The 19465-nt window shown below is 37.3% G+C and overlaps 3 protein-coding genes across 6 annotated transcripts in view; 2 read left to right on the top strand and 1 right to left on the bottom strand.

The window, feature by feature from the left end:
- The first annotated feature begins 86 nt into the window (after positions 1-86).
- LOC117300130 (ATP synthase subunit beta, mitochondrial) lies at positions 87-8239 on the top strand. The gene is made up of 10 exons (XM_033783842.1): positions 87-241; positions 2062-2241; positions 2648-2822; positions 3104-3225; positions 3711-3895; positions 4630-4788; positions 5510-5632; positions 5908-6120; positions 6773-6974; positions 7383-8239. Exons 1-10 carry the CDS (start codon positions 115-117, stop codon positions 7475-7477), a joined length of 1581 nt encoding a protein of 526 aa, XP_033639733.1. The 5' UTR covers positions 87-114; the 3' UTR covers positions 7478-8239.
- Positions 7962-18881, bottom strand: LOC117300129 (uncharacterized protein C10orf67, mitochondrial-like). 2 transcript variants are annotated; one of them, XM_033783840.1, is made up of 18 exons: positions 18731-18881; positions 17926-18046; positions 17090-17233; positions 15887-15961; positions 15509-15661; positions 14870-15008; positions 14511-14569; positions 14091-14156; positions 13861-13926; positions 13531-13563; positions 12177-12284; positions 11623-11714; positions 11099-11164; positions 10830-10917; positions 10293-10361; positions 10035-10143; positions 9749-9833; positions 7962-9405 (listed from the first exon to the last, which is right to left on the bottom strand). In XM_033783840.1, exons 1-18 carry the CDS (start codon positions 18871-18873, stop codon positions 9345-9347), a joined length of 1677 nt encoding a protein of 558 aa, XP_033639731.1. In that variant the 5' UTR covers positions 18874-18881; the 3' UTR covers positions 7962-9344. The 2 variants fall into 2 exon arrangements, with proteins under 2 accessions (XP_033639731.1, XP_033639732.1); XM_033783841.1 differs by lacking the exon at positions 13531-13563.
- Positions 18882-19086: 205 nt separating this feature from the next.
- Positions 19087-19465, top strand: part of LOC117299875 (ATP-dependent translocase ABCB1-like) — a 38028-nt gene continuing 37649 nt past the window's right edge. For all 3 annotated transcript variants that reach the window (XM_033783459.1, XM_033783460.1, XM_033783461.1), the window contains exon 1: positions 19087-19245. The gene's annotated coding sequence lies outside the window, so the exon portion shown is untranslated. The remainder of the gene's footprint in view (positions 19246-19465) is intronic.

Here is a 19465-nt window from a genome sequence, read left to right on the forward strand (position 1 = left end):
ACCAATCACAGACGCCGGATTTCTCATGACGCGTTTGACGTAGTCGACACGCACGGTCTTCCGGAGTTTACCGAGAGTTACCGAATGTGTACCTCGCTCTCATTCTGTTCGTCAATGGCCGCCATGCTGTCCGGAATAGCGAAGACTTGTTTCTCTGCTGTTCGAGCTACAAAACCGGCATTTTCTGCCGGTCTTGTCAGCCAAACAGCAAGATTATGTGCACCAGCAACATATAGCTCAAGTAGGTAGCAAAATTTAAGGGAAATTTGGGGTACTTATCGTAAAATTTGGGTTTGTTGGTGCCGGTGTGGCAACCGCAAACCGGCAAAAAGTTTAGTAAGAAAACTGCCGCCCTCTGTGTGGTGGTGCACACCGCGGCTGCATTTGTAATCCGTTGCGAAGCCGCATAACACTTTTTGGGGGAAATTTCCATATCCTATAATCCTGCCACAATTTGCTTTAAATAAACGAATGAATATCTGTCACGAATTTGTACGAGATATTCTTTTTCTTTGTTAAAAAATAGTGAAAAAGTGGTGGCAGGTTTTTTCTTTTTTAAATTAAATTTGATCATATTCGCAATTGCATTGTTGGTTGTTGAGGATAGACCTTATTCATTGACGTCATCCAGCCGCCATCTTTGAGGTCAAACGGTGACGAAACAATCGAAACGCACATAGATTGGCCAATGAACAACCTCCTTTTGACCTGAATGCGAGGGTGCCGTACTGAAATGACGTCATGTGCATAAGGTCTATACACAGAAATTTTTCCATTTTTCCCACAGGACAGCATTCGATGGGTCAAATGGTCCAATGATAATCGGCAGTCCCGACTCAATTTTGGGAGGCTAATTTCTGAATCATGTTCAGGGCTTTTAATTAACTAGTGTTAGGCCTACTTTTTTAATTACGTTTTTGACTGAGACTGAGACAGAGAGGACAAATGCAGACAGAACAGCCCATGTTTTCCTTAGGCAGGACAGCATTCGGGTTGGTCTGCTCATCATGGTCTGCTGATAATCGACAGTCCCGGCTCATTTCTGTTTGGGACGCCAGTTTCTGAATTATGTTCAGTGCTTTTTGTTAACTGCTACTTTTTTATATAATTACATTTTATAAAACTGGAAGTAAGTTTTGACTGGAAGTAAGTTTTGACTGTTTGCAAGACAAAAAGTCTTGCAAATTAAAGTTTATTAATTGTTTTGTTGTCCTAAAAAAAAACAGGCAAAAGAATGATTAATTAAAAAAAATGGTTTAAAATATTTGCTTGAACTAGCCTTCCATTGCTGTGTAGAATTTTGAAGTTAACAAAATAAGGTTTCATCACCTCTGTACAGGTAAAAACAAAAAGCTAACAACCATTCTAATGTCGCTAGCATTTTATGTGCTCCTTTGTATCAAGACATGCTTGTGCTTTCCTTGTGCATTTAGTGTGTAAGAAGCAAAGGTAGATAAATCTGGATCGGCTCCACATGTATGCTGTTGTTTCATGTAGCACACAAACTAATTCTGATCCTACAACTTATCAATTGATCATACTTTGTCAGTCTTGCAAGTTCAGTCTGTTATTTTAAATTTTTGTTATTTTCCTAAATTGGGCTTTCATTTAGAATTATTTTTCTGAATAAAGTTTTTATGTGGAACTTAAGGAAACCTATGTAGAACTTAAGGGAAATATGCCAAAATTAACCTCCATTTAGTCATGAAATACAATTTTTAGTTTGAATTTGATTCAATTTGAGAATGTTTTTATTTGCAAAACTCAACAATGATTTATTTAAATGCCTCTGTTGTTTGTGTCATTTATTTTATTAAAATAATAATATTAATTAAATTGAAACAAATGTTTGTTTAAATAAGTGGCTTTATGAAAATACAGCATATCTCTTGAAGTTAATTTTGCGACTTGTTTTACTTTGTTGGGTAGGAAAGTATGAAAACAAATTAAATCTATATTAAATTTATTTTGTAGTCTCAATATTTCTTATACAGCTCTTCTCTTGTTTATATACCAATAAAAGCAATCATTTTTTTAAATTGTATATTCCTTTTTGTATAGGACGCAACTATGTAGCAGAAGCCAAAGAACAGGCCCAGAGTGGGGCTGTTGGAAAGATTGTTGCAGTCATCGGAGCTGTTGTAGATGTTCAGTTTGATGAAGGTCTTCCACCCATTCTTAATGCCCTAGAGGTTCAAGGTCGTACCTCTAGGCTGGTTCTAGAAGTTGCCCAGCATCTAGGTAAGGAGGGATTCTTTTAGACACTTTAAAGTTGTAGTCCTTTGTTCAAAGACACGGCCACTGTAAATCAACTCTGGTTGTGTAATATCCAAAGGTAAATAAAGATGGACTGTATCCATGTATGTATGCTACTTGCCCTTGAAGCATAGAAATTTGATCTAGTCCGACATGACCCGAGTTGTAATCTTTTATGATTCTTGTTTGATCTTTTAAGGGTCACAAACACTTTTCTTTATAGTAAATGGTTGAACTGTGGTTTTTTTTATACTCCAGCTATTATTTTTAGTAATATTTATCATGACTTGCTTGCTTAGATGTTCTAAAGTCATAAAAACATGTGTAAAAGTAACTGCTAAAGTTAACAAAAATGACTGATTATAAAAATGACTGATTATCTGTTACCTAGGTGAGAACACATGCAGAACCATTGCTATGGATGGAACAGAGGGTCTTGTACGTGGTGATCAATGTCTTGACATTGGTTCCCCAATTAGGATTCCTGTTGGACCAGAGACACTAGGTCGTATCATGAATGTCATCGGTGAACCCATTGATGAGAGAGGCATTATCGCAACAGACAGGTATTGCATTTAACTCAATTTAAAAACTTGATTTATCCTAGATAATGCAATTACAAAATATTGGGCAGCTCCATAAAAATACAGTTTTAAAAATGCCAACTGAGAAAATGCCACCAAAAAAGTATACTAAATTGCATATATTTTCAGGTAAAACAACATGAATGAAAGAAAACAAGGAAATGGAGAGACGTGTAAGAGGCGTGTAATTTGTGTCTTGTCTTTATGATGCTCTTTTTTAGCAAAACTTGATTCCCTTCTTTTGATCGATTTTTTTCTATTAGGAGAGCCGCTATTCACCAAGAAGCTCCCGAGTTCGTAGAGATGAATGTCGCTCAGGAAATTCTTGTGACTGGAATCAAGGTCGTTGACCTCCTTGCACCCTATGCCAAGGGAGGAAAGATTGGTAAGTGTAGAATAACTTTATTGTGCAGACTTGTAAGTTCTTTAGAAATTGATTACATGAATACTCAACCGTGCAAATGAGAAGTTTTCTGCATGTTGCATTAAAGATAGTGTTTGCATTCTCCTTTGTATCAAGACATGCTTGTGCTTTCCTTGTGCATTTAGCGTGTAAGAAGCAAAGGTAGATAAATCTGGATCGGCTCCACATGTATGCTTCTGTTTCATGTAGCACACAAACTAATACTGATCCTACAGTTGCAAATTAATATAATTTGTAGTATTAAAAGAAGTGCAAGTAATAGTTTTGCACTGTTTAAGAGGATTTGTCGTTAACCATGTAGGTAGCACTTGTATATGGACAGATGGACGACCCCCTAGGTGCTAGGGTTCGTGTTGCTTTGACTAAAATGTTCTTGGTGTTTTACAAGGAACAAATATCCTACATGACTCTGATAGTAAGTGTATTTCTTGAACCCATTAATACAGGTCTGTTTGGAGGAGCTGGTGTAGGTAAGACTGTACTTATCATGGAGTTGATTAACAATGTAGCCAAGGCTCATGGTGGTTACTCAGTGTTTGCTGGTGTTGGTGAACGTACCCGTGAAGGAAACGATCTCTATCATGAAATGATTGAAGGAGGTGTCATCAGTCTCAAGGATGATACATCAAAGGTACTTAACGAATAAGACATGAGAGAACAGTGGGTGATTTCATAAAGAGTTCACAAACTTGAGGCTAGTCGAGATAAGACTAGTTCTAACTCTATGTGAAATTCACCCCTGGCTTGTTTAGAAGCAGTGGGGCAACACGCTCTGGCCTCCCTTGCCCTGGTCTTGACCTCGTGCCCCTTTAAAAGTTTTCCAAAGACTTGAAGATTTACCAATGGAAATGGCCCTTGTAAAATGAAAATGGCCCTTGTAAAATGAAAATGGCCTTGCCCTCTCAAAGATGAAATTCCAGACCAGGAGCATGAATATTGTCATCTTACATTTTCTTCCAGCCATTTCAGTATTATGTTGCAAAATTGTGTACTTTTAGTTTGATGTTTTTTTGTTGATGAAAAGTTTTTTTGCATGCTGCATTGTTTAAAGTGTTTGTATTCTCCTTTGTATCAAGACATGCTTGTGCTTTCCTTATGCATTAAGTGTGTAAGAAACAAAGGTAGATAAATCTGGATCGGCTCCACATGTATGCTGTTGTTTCATGTAGCACACAAACTAATACTGATCCTACAGTTGCAAACTAATATATAGTTTGTAGTTTTAAAAGAAGTGCTAGTAGTATTTGTGCTCTATCAAACAAGATTAGTTGTCTAACCATGTAGGTTTTTATGCTTACAATTATTTTGAGTAATAACCAAGAGTATCCAGTGCCTTTAAAGATGATTTGTTGTTAAACCATGTAGGTAGCACTTGTATACGGACAGATGAATGAGCCCCCAGGTGCTAGGGCTCGTGTTGCTTTGACGGGACTGACTGTTGCAGAGTATTTCCGTGATCAGGAAGGTCAGGATGTACTGCTCTTCATTGACAACATCTTTAGATTCACCCAGGCTGGTTCAGAGGTGAGTTATTCAGAATACAACCCTCAAAATAACCCACAGCACCCATAGCAATTGTCGTGGTTCTCTGTGCTTTTGCTGTGTTGCCCTCTGCAAGGTTCCAATACAAACTTACGTTTTCCTCGAGTGCCTCTTACTGGAGGAAAATTGGTGTGCCCCTTTTAGAGCGAAGGTCAAGGCCTGAGGATATTTTTCTTGGTGTGGATATCTTTGTTAGAATTTCATTTGAAAATCCTTGCAGCATATAGACTCTACGGGACTTGACTATGCCCATTTGCAGTTGTGCTTATGTCATGTGGATTTCTATTAGGTTTTAAAGATGGTTGTACTTGGATTAATGTATGGTCTTTCTCAACAGCCACCTTTGCAATAAGGCATGCTTGTGTTTTTAGTACACAAGGGTGTAAGTAGCAAAGGAACAGTATTTCTGGATCACCTCCACATGTAGGCTGTCTCTAAGTGCAGCCCACAAACTAAGTCTGATCCTACATATTCCCTAACCACAACCCTGCTCGTTGCTAGAAGATTCAACAAAGGACTGTGTTGCAATCAGTAGTATGTGCCCCCTTCAAAAGTTTCCCATAGACTTAAAGATTTTCAAACAGAAGTGCCCCTTGTAGAATTAAAATGGCCTAACCCTCTAAAAGATTACATCAATTTCTGAAATATGTCTTCAAATTGACTTATATTGAGTATTTAACTGATGTGCGTTTTTTTCTGCTAGGTATCTGCTCTGCTAGGTCGTATCCCATCGGCTGTAGGTTACCAGCCAACTTTGGCCACTGACATGGGTACTATGCAGGAAAGAATCACAACCACAAAGAAGGGTTCCATCACTTCAGTACAGGTAAACAAAAAAACCTATTATTTCAAGTAGAGTTGTGTGTTCTCCTTTGTATCAAGACATGCTTGTGCTTTCCTTGTGCATTTAGTGTGTAAGAAGCAAAGGTAGATAAATCTGGATCGGCTCCACATGTATGCTTCTGTTTCATGTAGCACACAAACTAATTCTGATCCTACAACTATTAATCGGAACATATTTTGTTTCATTTCACTACCTTAAATGTGTTTTGAAACATACTGAAAGTTCCCTTCTTACTTTCTCTTGATTGTCCTGTGCAGGCTATCTATGTACCCGCTGATGATTTGACTGATCCCGCTCCTGCCACTACTTTTGCTCATTTGGATGCCACCACTGTGCTGTCCCGTGGTATTGCTGAGATGGGAATCTACCCAGCTGTAGATCCTCTAGATTCCTCCTCCCGTATCATGGACCCTAACGTAGTAGGAGAGGAACACTACGGCATTGCAAGAGGTGTACAGAAGATTCTTCAGGTAAACATGAAATGTTGATAGACGACTTGAAGATTAAGAAAAATTCTTAACAAGGTTTCAAACCCGAGTTAGAAATAAGGAATTGGTTACAGGTTTAATCTTGAGTTGACTGCTTCTGTTACACCAGAAGCAGTGCTTAGCCTTCGAGAAAGACTCTGCTAAGGTTGAAACGTCAAATGATTAAAAGCTACTCCATCTACATGTAATATGTACATTATTCCAGACTTGAGACTCTAATGTCAAGGGCCTTTGTATCAAGACATGCTTGTGCTTTCCTTGTGCATTTAGTGTGTAAGAAGCAAAGGTAGATAAATCTGGATCGGCTCCACATGTATGCTGCTGTTTCATGTAGCACACAAACTAATACTGATCCTACAAATGTTGCACCATTTCTGGAAAGTAACACACAAATATCTCCTTGGAGTATTGAAGTGTCTACTGTGAGGTATCAAAGACAAATCTGTTTCTTTGAGGAAGACTCTGCTAGGGTCTAAACATCAGGCCATTTACTATTTTGGGGATTTTGTTTTGCAACAGCAAATTGGTTTTTCCCAATTTAAATCTGATATAAGTATTATTGGAGTACACTTTGGTCATCTCATTTGATAACAATCTTAGTAACACTCTCTCTTCCTTCTTGTCTTCTCTTCAGGACTACCGATCTCTTCAGGATATCATCGCTATCTTGGGTATGGATGAGTTGACAGAGGAAGATAAACTCACTGTGTCACGTGCCCGTAAGATCAGTCGTTTCCTCTCGCAGCCCTTCCAGGTAGCTGAGGTCTTCACTGGTTCTCCTGGCAAACTGGTTCCCCTAGCTGATACTATCAAGGGATTCAAGTCTATCTTGGATGGTAAGAGATTTGTTATGAAGTCAGATTTTTCTTTTTATTGTTTTAGAGGGGTTGGGGTTGTTTGGGCCTGAGGACATGATGAGTAATAAAATATTTAAACCCAAAGAAATCAAAGCTACTCAACTCAATATGTACAATTATACCAGACTTGAGACTCTAATGTCAAGGGCCTTTGTATCAAGACATGCTTATGCTTTCCTTGTGCATTTATTGTGTAAGAAACAAAGGTAGATAAATCTGGATCGGCTCCACATGTATGCTGCCGTTTCATGTAGCATACAAACTAATTCTGATCCTACAAATGTTGCACCCTTTCTGAAAATAAACCCACAACTATCACTCTTGAGTATTCTTGTGTCTATTGTATATGCATCAATTACTAAAATTCTGTTTGTGTTTCTTGAACAGGTGAACAAGACCACCTACCAGATATTGCTTTCAACATGGTGGGTCCCATCGAAGAGGTGGCAGAAAAAGCCGTGAAACTAGCTGAGGAACAATAGAGGTCTCACTTCTAATTGGTATCTGCCAATATGTAGAATATCCCTCGGCTTAGAAATTTATTATTAACAGCTAAGAATTATAATTATATGAGGTTATAGAGCGTTGAAGTCCAAGACCAGGTTTTGTTAAGAATTGTTTGTGATTTGAAAAAATAAATGTGTTTTTGGTTTTTGTGCAACATCAGTTTGAATAAGAATTTGGTAGAGATTTTATGAATAACGGGGGATTGTGTGGGAGAATGCTTGTTTGGTTAGAATTTCTTACACTCCTGTGTGTGTTGGTGTAATGGGTTACATAATATGATCACTGAGGTTTAAGGTTTTCTAATAGCAAAACCAAAACAAGTTTTTGGCAATAAAAAATTTGAATTAACATAATGGCATATGGGGGCCCTACAGACCGAGGAATAAGTACTGAACATATTCTTGTTATTTAAAAAATGGGCTGTCTGAATTTTGGTGTTCATGCGGACATGATATTTTGGTAAAATTTCTGACTTTGGAGTAAAATTTGCAAAATTGTATTGAGATGTGAATACACTTCAATACATTGTTACATGTGGATCAGCCATTGCACTATATATAATTCGCATCCTTTCTTCCAAGGGCCAAATCATATGCCTGTTGTAATCCTTTGAATACAGGGATTCCTCTAAATAGTTATACGAAGTAAAGTTGTCTTTGGATCGTTACCATTTGCCTTTGGAAATGTTGATTTGTTGCACTGATAAAATAAATTGAAAAAATCAATTAACATTGAAATACTTATTCTTTGATGTGTCGTTTATTTAATGCCGTCTTTACTGTTTTATAACAGGGACTAGGGGCAAGGGTTTTATCTCAACAAAGAACGACAAATGCACATGTATAAATTTGAATTGTTAAATTTTATACTTTCACAAATTTACGCTCTTGTTGCTTATTTATCAAAAGGAATTTAAATGTCTTACTGAAGTATTCACAAGTATAAATATTTATCTATAAATAATTTTTTTTAAATATGGACGGAATGTGTTTGAAACTGTTCCCAAGATTTACATTGTTTGATCAACTGCTGTTAATTTCTCTGATATTTTCAACTGCTGTAAATGTCTGTGAAAGACGAGTTGGGCATCTCCCCTAGAGTTTCAAAAGTAAAGTTGTGCCAGGATAGTAGTCTAACACTGAAGGACCCCAGTGTCTTCACGCCAAGACACTGATGCCTCAAATTAGATGTCTTAAACAAATACAGTATGTACAAGTATACAAATAAAAGATCTATACAAATAAAAAATTATCTTGGACAGAGTGCTAGAATACAAGGACTCGCCACGAGAGGGCTTGGTAAATCATTCCTATGGTTGGGTTACGGTTTGATTAACAGCTTTAAAGACCTCTCTCAAAATGTCGGTGAGAGACGATCTAATCGTGGCATTATCAAGGGCTTCTCAGAATAATGCTTGGAGCTTCTGAACTCTTTTAGCCTTTGCAAATACATGTACATGTACATGTACACTGTTGAATGAGACTTCAGTCCGGCTGAAGGACTCTATTGTCTTCAAAGACGAGGCACGGATGCCTCGGCTATAACTATTACCTGTGTTTTTGTTATTATTACGCGTACAGTTTTCCATGCTACCATCCCATGACCGACCATAAACTAGCCTTTACAACCGTTCAAGAAACCCACAACGAGGTTTGGCTGTAGGTATACTTGGTACACCATGTACAACTGATTTGTCATCACATGTAACCAACCAGGTGATTTGCGTTCCAGGTTGATCTAGATAGCTCTGATGATGTAACTGTTTTTGATACGGTGTCTTTAAGCTGTAGGCATAACTATCACTTGTCCAACCCTGTTGATGTACCTGTTTATGTTGTGTCTTTATGCTGTAGGCATAACAATCACTTGTCCAGATGTTGAAGGGCGGCTATCTTGCTTCCATCTTAAAAATGTTAACAAGAAAAGACCTAATCAATTAGTTTCAACCCAAGATCTGCCGCTAAGGACTGGTTAAAATCCCTTCAAAAATTTTCTGTAAAATGAAAAACAAAAATTGCACGACCACACTATTTTCAAAATGGGAAAGAGTACTCTTGAGGGTGCTATTGTGACCTACTTATTGCAGAGATCCCAACCAGGTGGGGTCGCCATTTGCAAAAATTAATAAACAATTATTTGTCCATTTTATGATCACTAAAATAAACAGTGCATGAAAGAGTAAATTCGAAATTCAATGTCGGTACTTGGAGTAGGGTAAGTAAAGAAAAGGATGGTCTTGCACTTACTTTGGTGGAGGCGATGGAAGAGGTATGACACCTTCGATGTAGGAATCTTCAATATCCTCGCCATCATTGTCAACAATTTGGGAAGCTAAGTTGGAAAAGACAAGGAGTATTATGTTCTCGTTAAGTAAATAATACTTGTGTTACGATGAAGTGTTTTCAGTTGTGTTAGGCACATGTGAATCCATTCAATGATTTTGCATTGGTGTACCTTGGTATCAGAAACACAAGCATGTTTTTATGAATTGAAAGATTGTTGGATTACATCAAGATTAAATAGAATTCTTACCTGCAGCTGAGAAGAGTTCAACTCCTCTGCCTGCAGGAGGGGATACAGTAAAAGGTGAGATGAGGTCAAGTCTAGGGTCTCTGACCTTTGACATCTGACCTATTCCAGGCTGGAAAAAAACATGGGTACAAATGAAATTACAAGTACCATTACAAGTACCATTTACTAAGAGTTCAATAGATACAATGCACTACAAAACCTTGTCAACACATGTCTAAACAATGCAAGAGAATTGACAAGAATTATTCCTTTGCTTACCAGGGGATGTTGTTTCCTGGGTGTATTGGTAGGCTGGCTGCTTGGCATTACCCCAAGAGGTGCATCAGCCTAAAAAAAGAAAATGCAATTTAGAAGAGGCATAGTTACATACAAACTAACATAGAAACTTAGAAATAGCAACTCTATAATTTGGTTTTTACCCTTACATCAATGTGTATTAACTATTAAGTACTGTATACTCAGTACTTTCTTGAGTTCTGCTCTAGCAATGCAAATGTCAGGGGTTTGAATCCCATCTTAGTGATTAACCTGTGTTTTTGTTTTCACACAACTCAGGAATTATTCTCCATCCCTGATGCGAAAATTTAAATCTAAATATCAACTCATTTTTTAATTCATCTTTTTGTCTAATCAGTGCTTTTTGTCATGAAAAAACCCTAGGCCTCAAAAACATAAGTTCACCTGTGTTAATAGAATCCTACTCTGCCCCGCCCCGGGTACATGTAAATGTTTGGGTGCAATCGTAGAAGTTCATTGCCGCCAAGAAAGTCCACACTTTACACTTGTGATACTTACAGAATATGAGACTGAAGCATGATGGAGTGTTGCTGCTTGTTTCTGCAATGTTTGTCTCACAAAGCTCTCATCTTTCAGGGCATATAAACTGTGTACATTATAAAAACACAATCAATGTACAAAGAGTCAATAGAAGCCAGCCACAGTCGTGTTTGATAATTCAGTTAGTTGTAATTTTTCACTTCTCAAGTTTTTCCTTTTTAACTTTTTATTTAAAGAGCAATATATTGCATTATAAAATGATGGTGAGGTTTAGATGGCAAACACACCTTTTTTGCAGAATGGCAAATTTCTTTTCCCACATTTTAGTTGTTCTGGCAAGCTCTTTCTTCAACCTGTAAACATGGTATCATAGAAACAAATAAAATGCAAACTTTATTTTACAAAGTGTAAGTTTTAACTACAAATGAAATTAAGACTTTGAGCAGTAATCTTGATAAAAAAGAATTGCTTGTTAACGATGCACAAAGACTGTGTTCATAGGATGTTCATTTCATGTATTATGGTTATGAGAGCCCCGATCACTCTAATAGGCAAGAACCACAAGACAAGGAAGGAAGTTTCAGGTTTAAATGTCGAAAGAAAACCACAGAGAATTATTCCTGGAACCTGATCCACATGTTCCAGAGATTGGATTAAACTGGGGTCTTAACGGTGGAAGGCAAGGAAAGATACCACTACACCAACCTGACTACACAAAATAGCTTTCATGTTCACAAATGAAAAGATTTAAACTAACGTTGAAAATAGAAGTCTCCCAACATAAAATCAGAAATAAAACTAAAATTCTCACCGTTCTACTTCTAGCTTCAGGAAGATTTCAATCTTCTTCAATTTGGAGAGATCTGTGTCACTTTTAGAAGCAACTAAGGCACTCTCTCGTTCCTGTGTTTATTGATGGAAAGAATAAAAAACCATGAATCTCTATTAATCATGTCAATATTGGTTATTTGTGTTTAATGCTTGATTCGAGTATAACTATGATACATGGATACTCTCCACATCACAGAATTGCTCGTTTGATGCACTCTTTTGGTTAGACAAATTTGGAAATCTATGTATCCAATATAAACTTATAAACAAAATAGTAAATGGCCTGGAATTTCGATCATAGAATCTTTCTTAAAGGCAACTTCGAGAAAGACTCTGCTAGGGTCTAAACGTCTGTCCATAACTATTTGTTTGCATTTATACCATAAATCCTTATACTTGGTAAGCAGTTTGCAACAGCTTAATATAACTTCTATTAATAAACTATATAAAATATATGGGTTAAAAGTAAGAGTCCTCAATACAGAAAGCTGGTAGCAAGCCTCAATGGTGAGAGGGGGGGGGGCAACACCATACCTTCTTTTGTAGAGCTAGTGCCGTCTTGCGTTGTTCGTCTAACAGTCGCAATCTCTCTTCTTCTTGTTGTTGTTGTTCCTTAGCATGTTTACGAGCAATTCCAACCATCTGTTAAACAAATGTTACAAAAATATCAACCAAAAATATCAACCAACATCACTTATTGGTTCGGTTAAAAACTTGAACAAAACAAAATATTCACACATTATTTTTGTGTTTTGAACATGATTCAATGAATGAGAAAACGAATACTCAAGTAGCATTTATGAAATCAAACTGGCTGCAAGTTCTTCATACAGTCTTCGGCAACAACGTAATCTTTATAATGATAGATCAAAAATGCCATTTTGACTTGTGGCAATTTTTTAAATAAGCAGCATTTGCAATGGACACCCGCCAAAAAATGAAAGATAATGAAAGATAAAAAATGCCATTTTGACTTGTGGCAATTTTTTAAATAAGCAGCATTTGCAATGGACACATCCCCCCCCAAAAAAAAAATGAAAGATAATGAAAGATAAAAAATGCAATTTTGACTTGTGGCAATTTTTTAAATAAGCAGCATTTGCAATGGACAACCCTCCCCCACCACCAAAACAACCCACCAATCAACCAAACAAACAAACAAACACAAGCAACAAAAACTTGAAATATAGCTGAGGCACTTTCTTGGGAGCATAGTAGGCCTACATGTTTTAAGCTTCTCACATCGCGACAATAACCCATATTGCTAAACATCATGGAGGGGAAATGTGCAAGAATGCATATCAAATAAAATAGACTCGGTAAAAATGAAGCAACATTAATTGAATAATAATGTGCTAAACAATTCATGAATTAATTACAATTAAGTTTTGAGAATTGATGTTACAATACATGGTTGAAGTAAGAAAGAAAGACTCTGCTAGGGTCCAAACATCAGGCCATTAACAATGTTGTGTATGGTTGGAGTACATTGCAATACTCAGATGTGCATTATATGTCATGGTGAGGATTATTCTGACATGGTACGGAACTTTGCAGACAAATGATGTAATGCTGAAATGTTCTGTGCTGGACAGTCATCAATTCAACTTCATTCAACATTAAACAGTTGCTGTTTACAATAACATGCAGTTTGGGGGAAGCAGGCACGCTAACACAATTTATAAAGTGATGCTGTACAGAAAAAAAACACATAAATGAATTGCTGATTTGCCAAAACCAATATGACAGGGTGGGTTGTCAGTGCTCTGGCAACTACTGAGTATGCATGAGTATAATGAATATTGATACAAAATCTTTTCAACATGAATACATGAATATTGCAGACATTCAACAAGGACAATGACAACAATTTCCAATTGAAACAAACTTTTTGACGCTCCTGCTCCTTTGTTGAATAAATCTGAAAATTACAAGATTTCAAATGAATAGTTTGAAGGAATCTTCCTCATCAATTGGATTGCCAACATTATCATAACCATTTTGACAGGTTTCTTATATATAATGGAAGAATACATAGAGTCAACGAGATAATAAACCATTCCTGTCATTCAAAGTTTATTGTAAAAAGTTATGAAGGTATTAAGTCAACAAAGAAGTTAAGGTTAAATCTGCCGAATTAAAAGATTATATGCAACAGGAGCATATGAATCAAATAAAACATGAACGGTTTAATGAAATAGAAAACAAATTTCTTTACCTCATCCCTCGCTTTTGACATCTTGTCTTGCATCTCCCTCTCCATCTGAAGGCGTTGTTTATCAGCCTGAAATAGATCAAACCAAAATTCAAATTTTAATCAAATTTCCCCACTTTTCTTCAACATCAGTAGTTGTTTTGAGGTATCCAAAACTGACACTACCAAGTCAATTAAAGACAGGTATGGAAACTTATTTACAATAACTAGAAAGATAAACTACAGAAACTCACATTCCTTCGGAGTGAAGCCATTTCTTGATGGGCGGATGATTTTGCTTCTTCCAATTCATGTAGAAGCTGCAACCGAGACCATAACAAGTAAAAATCAAGTACAAATTGTGTAATCTTCACTCTGTAGCAAAACAAGAGTGCATTTTATTACCACAATAAGCAAGATACTTTACTATGATTGTTCCTCTTCACCCAGGGGTATAAATGGGTACCTAAGAGGGTAGAGGTTGATATGTGAATGAAAAAAGCCTTTGGAGCACTGTAAAACGGTAGCCCAGGTTGTATACTCCCCCTGGAGCTGAGAAAGAATAAAGGGATGCTATTGGCCCAATGACCAGGTGACAAGCATTGAGACGGTTATTGTGAAATGCCCTTTATAAGAATTTGTTATTATTATTAATTAGTTGGATAAAAGTTTACCTGCTTGACTTGTATTCTCTCCTTTTCAAGTTCCTTGGTAATTTTGCTCACTTCTTTGTCTGTTTACCAAAACACAAATAACGGTGAAAATTACACCTAGATGCAGCTATGCAAGAATTTAGAAAGTGAACTACATCACTGCAGAGCAGTTGTCTTGAAATAATTAATGAGGGCACTGGCTTACTGGATGGGACTGAAGAGACTTAACCCCGCTTCATACTTCCTGCGAATGCACAACAAATTTTTTGTGACGCAATAATCGGTACGTGCTACCTTTCCAATTGTGAAGCATGGAAATTCAGGAAGTATGAACTGGTCTTTATGGTGTTTGTAACAAAACACTGTCAGGAGAAACTTACTAAATTCTTCTATTTGATCATCTTTAATATCCATTGCTTCCTCCATGGAATCTATTCTCTGCTGTAGTGTCCCCATTTCATCTCGGAGATGTTCAACTTCATAAACAGCACTGGGTGTAGATGCTTCACTCCTTGGCTCCTAAGCATTACAATAAATTATAACATCGATAATAATATATTTGGTTTGCAGTAACACCATATGTGTATCTACTTGCCAGGTAGATTTAGAGAACTGTATTGCTTTATATTATACTACCGCGGAGTAGATTTTCGGAATTCAGGAAAATTCTCAGCCCTGAAAAAAACTGTCCTGTTTTTTAACTTCTACTTGGGCAGAAGGTAGATAATTGAATTTACCACTTAAAAAGAAAACTGTTTCAAAATTAAATTGATTCAGTTCTTAGGTAGGATTTGAAACTTTGCATGGTGGAAGTATAATTAGGTGAGGTTAGGGTTAAAATCTCTTTTCAGTAGTGTTGGTTCTGAAAAGAATCGTTGACTTGTCAACCATTGGTTCTTCCCAGAACCAACACGTTTTCATGATTCAGTTCTTGATAAACTTTCCGCTGAGCAGTAATCCTCACTAATGGCAGTTTAAAACTCAAATGGCGAGTTTCTGAGTCACAAAGTTAACTTTACCTGGGCTATTTGTGCAACCTGCATACGTAGCATATCAATGATACCTTCCTGCTGTGCAACCTGCTGTTGTAGCTTCACGTAGTCCTCACCAATCTGCTCATTTTTATTGGATAGACGCTTCTGTTCAACTTGCATTTTAAGTCCTGCATGAGTCTAAAAAGAAAGATGAATTGAGAAAACTTGTCAGAATTAGATAAAAGAGAAAATAACATGATTGAAATGGATGAATTTCACTTGGATGAAACTTGACATAAGCATCAGTTATATAAATGAAATTTTTAGTGGCATCTAATAAAACAGAACACCCAAAGTTTGAAACTCAAATATTTTGGGGTTTTTTCTTGTTGGGTCTCTAAGTGCGAATTGTATAATAACTACCTTCCAATCATTGTTGAGCTTAACTATAGCATCAGCCATTTGTTGACGAAAGCTTCGACGCACTACTTCCACTCTCTGCAATACAAGAGAAACCAAAAGTAGTAAGTGCAAACTAATCTGGTCATGTAGGGCTTAAGTTATACACTGGATCGCAGGCCTGAAGCCACTAGTTATACACTGGACCACAGGCCTGAAGCCACTAGTTATACACTGGACCGCAGGCCTGAAGCAACTAGTTATACACTGGACCACAGGCCTGAAGCCACTAGTTATACACTGGACCACAGGCCTGAAGCCACTAGTTATACACTGGACCGCAGGCCTGAAGCCACTAGTTATACACTGGACCACAGGCCTGAAGCCACTAGTTATACACTGGACCACAGGCCTGAAGCCACTAGTTATACACTGGACCACAGGCCTGAAGCCACTAGTTATACACTGGACCACAGGCCTGAAGCCACTAGTTATACACTGGAACACAGGCCTGAAGCCACTAGTTATACACTGGACCACAGGCCTGAAGCCACGTGTTATACACTGGACCACAGGCCTGAAGCCACTAGTTATACACTGGACCACAGGTCTGAAGCCACTAGTTATACACTGGACCACAGGCCTGAAGCCACTAGTTATACACTGGACCACAGGCCTGAAGCCACTAGTTATACACTGGACCGCAGGCCTGAAGCCACTAGTTATACACTGGACCGCAGGCCTGAAGCCACTAGTTATACACTGGACCGCAGGCCTGAAGCCACTAGTTATACACTGGACCGCAGGCCTGAAGCCACTAGTTATACACTGGACCACATGCCTGAAGCCACTAGTTATACACTGGACCACAGGCCTGAAGCCACTAGTTATACACTGGACCACAAGCCTGAAGCAACTAGTTATAGTGTCGGGCAAGTTAACTCATGGACGGACAAGTCAAGAGGTCTTGTGTTCTACAATTAAATTATAATAATACCTCATTCTTAGAAATATCGTCTTCAAATGTTGGCTTTAAAAAAAATAAAACTTTAAATTCTTTTCAACAAAGTTTTCTTTGTCCTTAATGACAAAATAACATTCTAATATGTCTTAAAGTACTTTTTTCAAAGACGTTTTTTTCTCACTTTGATTCTGGTCATAATATAAAAACAATTCTGGTCCAGTAAACATTTTGAGCAGCAAGCCTTAACCCTGAACTGACTGTACCTCAGTATGCATCTTTTGTAGCTCTTCGACTCTTTCGTTGATTCTTACATACATATCTAGAGTCTTCTCCTGCAATTTGTTCTCATAGTCAGCTTGCATCACTTGTTTTGTTACTGCTAATTCTCGTTTCAATCTTTGAGACTCCTGAAATGAGAAAGTAAATTGTTGTCTTCTTGTACAAATTTAAGTATTTGAAATATACTCAAGGTTATTGAGAAAACATTTGATATTCTGGTTAGAGGAAATGTAAGTTGATTTCCAATCAAAGATTTGTAAATCAATTTAGCAGAGTTAACTTTAAATAATTTAATTGAACTTAGCAGATGTTTCAAATTTAACTTTAAGTAGTCTCATAAAACAACATGGGCTGATACTAATACATTAACTAGGTATTGTTTAAAGCCATTGGACCCTTTCGGGTACAGAAAAAAAAAAAGTTCACAGATATACAAATAATTTACAGGGTTTACAGAAGGTAATGGTGAAAGACTTCTCTTGAAATATTAGTCCATGAAATGCTTTAGGCCCTACTTTTTGAGAAAACGGTAAAACAATATAAATTCCCGTTAGCAAGAATTATGGATTTATTTTAAACACATGTCATGACACCGCGAAACGCGCGGAAACAAGAGTGGGTTTTCCGGGAATTTTTCTCCCGACTCTGATGACCAATTGAGCCTAAATTTTCACAGGTTTGTTGTTTTATATATAAGTTGTGATACACGAAGTGAGGGACCTGGACAATACTGTTTACCGAAAGTGTATAATGGTTTTAAACAATATGTAAATTTGTTTGGAATTTCAATTTGAGTGACTTGACATTTTCTCTTGGATACCTTGAGTAGACCTTGAATGTCTTGTGTCATTTCTTTGAGGTTAACAATGTCCGATCTCTCTGTCTGGGTGGCTCGATCTTGACTGAAGAACCCAACCTTCTGCTGATCTGCAATGGACGGCCTAAAAAGTCATAAAATATTCAAAAATCATATTAAGTACCTGTACTTGGACCAAGCTCTGGACAAATATAATGATGATGGCACTATTTTTAAAGCCTTTAATTAAAAGCATCTTTGGGTGGTAACTTTGACGTATATTGAAAATTGTAGGCAATTTCATTCAAGCATTTTTGTTTTGTTTTTTTCAAAGCTGGAAGGAATCCCTGGAACTGGATGTTCGAAAAAAATCCTACAAAATTAATTGCTGATTGCATTGTAATGTAAACAACTGAAGAACAAGAAGGCGCCAACATTAAAATAAGGTAAAGAGGGCACTGCAGTGCCCCAGTTACTGGGTCTGGTCTAAGTCATCACAAACTCTCTACTATCCTAGTATAATCCTTTAATTTTAAACTATCAATTAATTTAAAATTTCTTTTCAATCATGATTTAAATTGAATTTAAATTCATTAAAATCACTCAAAATTCATACAAACAGTTCTTAGTTGCGATCATCGTGTTCCATGGACAAACCAATGAATTAATTTTTAACAGTTCTTTCTAGTTTTCAAACTACACCTCCAAATTGGAGTCCAACTCCAATCCATTTCTAAATTCTTGTTGGCATTTGTTTACTAGTCCGGAAACTGGACAGAAAAGACTATTGTGTTCGAGGACTAAGATTACGTTACTGCAGAATAAATACCGAATATCATCATCATCATCTCCTGAAGAATCCTCTCCGCTAGAGTGTTCTGCCAGCATCGCATCCTCAAGTGCAAGTTTGGCCAGTTCTTGAGACGTCATTGCCGCAACTGAAAGTAGTTTTTTACCTTTTTCATCCGCCATCTTGTTAGTTGCCAGGTGGACCATTTACAATAAACTTGATTAAGTCAATTTTGACACTAACATAACACACCCTAATATAGACGTCGCGGCATCTCACCTGTGCGTCATTGCTTTGTGAGTGGACTTGTTAAAGTTTAGGTGTAGATTCGCGCATCTCTTTTTTTTGTACACGGGACGGACGGCGCGGGCGCGATGTGAGGAGGAGAATGCGAACGCAAAAAACAACGACACACGTCACGCGTCACACACGGAACGGAGAAGGCTTGTTGAATCCGAAAAGCAATTTCCTTTGCATTTATTGTTGTCCGAAGCTAGCTCTGGCATGGGCAAGGGACATTGAGTAGAGGACAGCCAACAGGAGTAATAACACAGGTAAATATTTTTGATCATGATCATGATGGATTTTTGACATGCTAATTTAATTATTTCCTCCATGATGGATGGGGGGAGTAGAGTCTTTTTTAGAGACCATCATCATGCATGATGATACATTTGATACATCCCATTGACGGTGGTGAGGAGGGGGTCAGACAGAGTCAGATAAGATGAGTTTGATTCTTTGAACTGAACTTTTAAGAAAAAGATGGATGCT

Source organism: Asterias rubens, chromosome 15 (genome assembly GCF_902459465.1).
Source record: "Asterias rubens chromosome 15, eAstRub1.3, whole genome shotgun sequence".
Lineage (NCBI taxonomy): Eukaryota > Metazoa > Echinodermata > Asteroidea > Forcipulatida > Asteriidae > Asterias > Asterias rubens.

What these genes read in the sequence shown, in the direction of transcription:
- LOC117300130 (XM_033783842.1), top strand. Translation starts at nt 115, where the DNA reads ATGGCCGCCATGCTGTCCGGAATAGCGAAGACTTGTTTCTCTGCTGTT. An exon ending in ACCAGCAACATATAGCTCAA is followed by an intron (nt 242 to 2,061) that starts GTAGGTAGCAAA and finishes CTTTTTGTATAG; the next exon opens with GACGCAACTATGTAGCAGAA. An exon ending in AGAAGTTGCCCAGCATCTAG is followed by an intron (nt 2,242 to 2,647) that starts GTAAGGAGGGAT and finishes TCTGTTACCTAG; the next exon opens with GTGAGAACACATGCAGAACC.
- LOC117300129 (XM_033783840.1), bottom strand. Translation starts at nt 18,873, where the DNA reads ATGGCGGATGAAAAAGGTAAAAAACTACTTTCAGTTGCGGCAATGACG. An exon ending in GATGATGATGATGATATTCG is followed by an intron (nt 18,047 to 18,730) that starts GTATTTATTCTG and finishes ATGACTTTTTAG; the next exon opens with GCCGTCCATTGCAGATCAGC. An exon ending in AGCTCAACAATGATTGGAAG is followed by an intron (nt 15,662 to 15,886) that starts GTAGTTATTATA and finishes CTTTCTTTTTAG; the next exon opens with ACTCATGCAGGACTTAAAAT.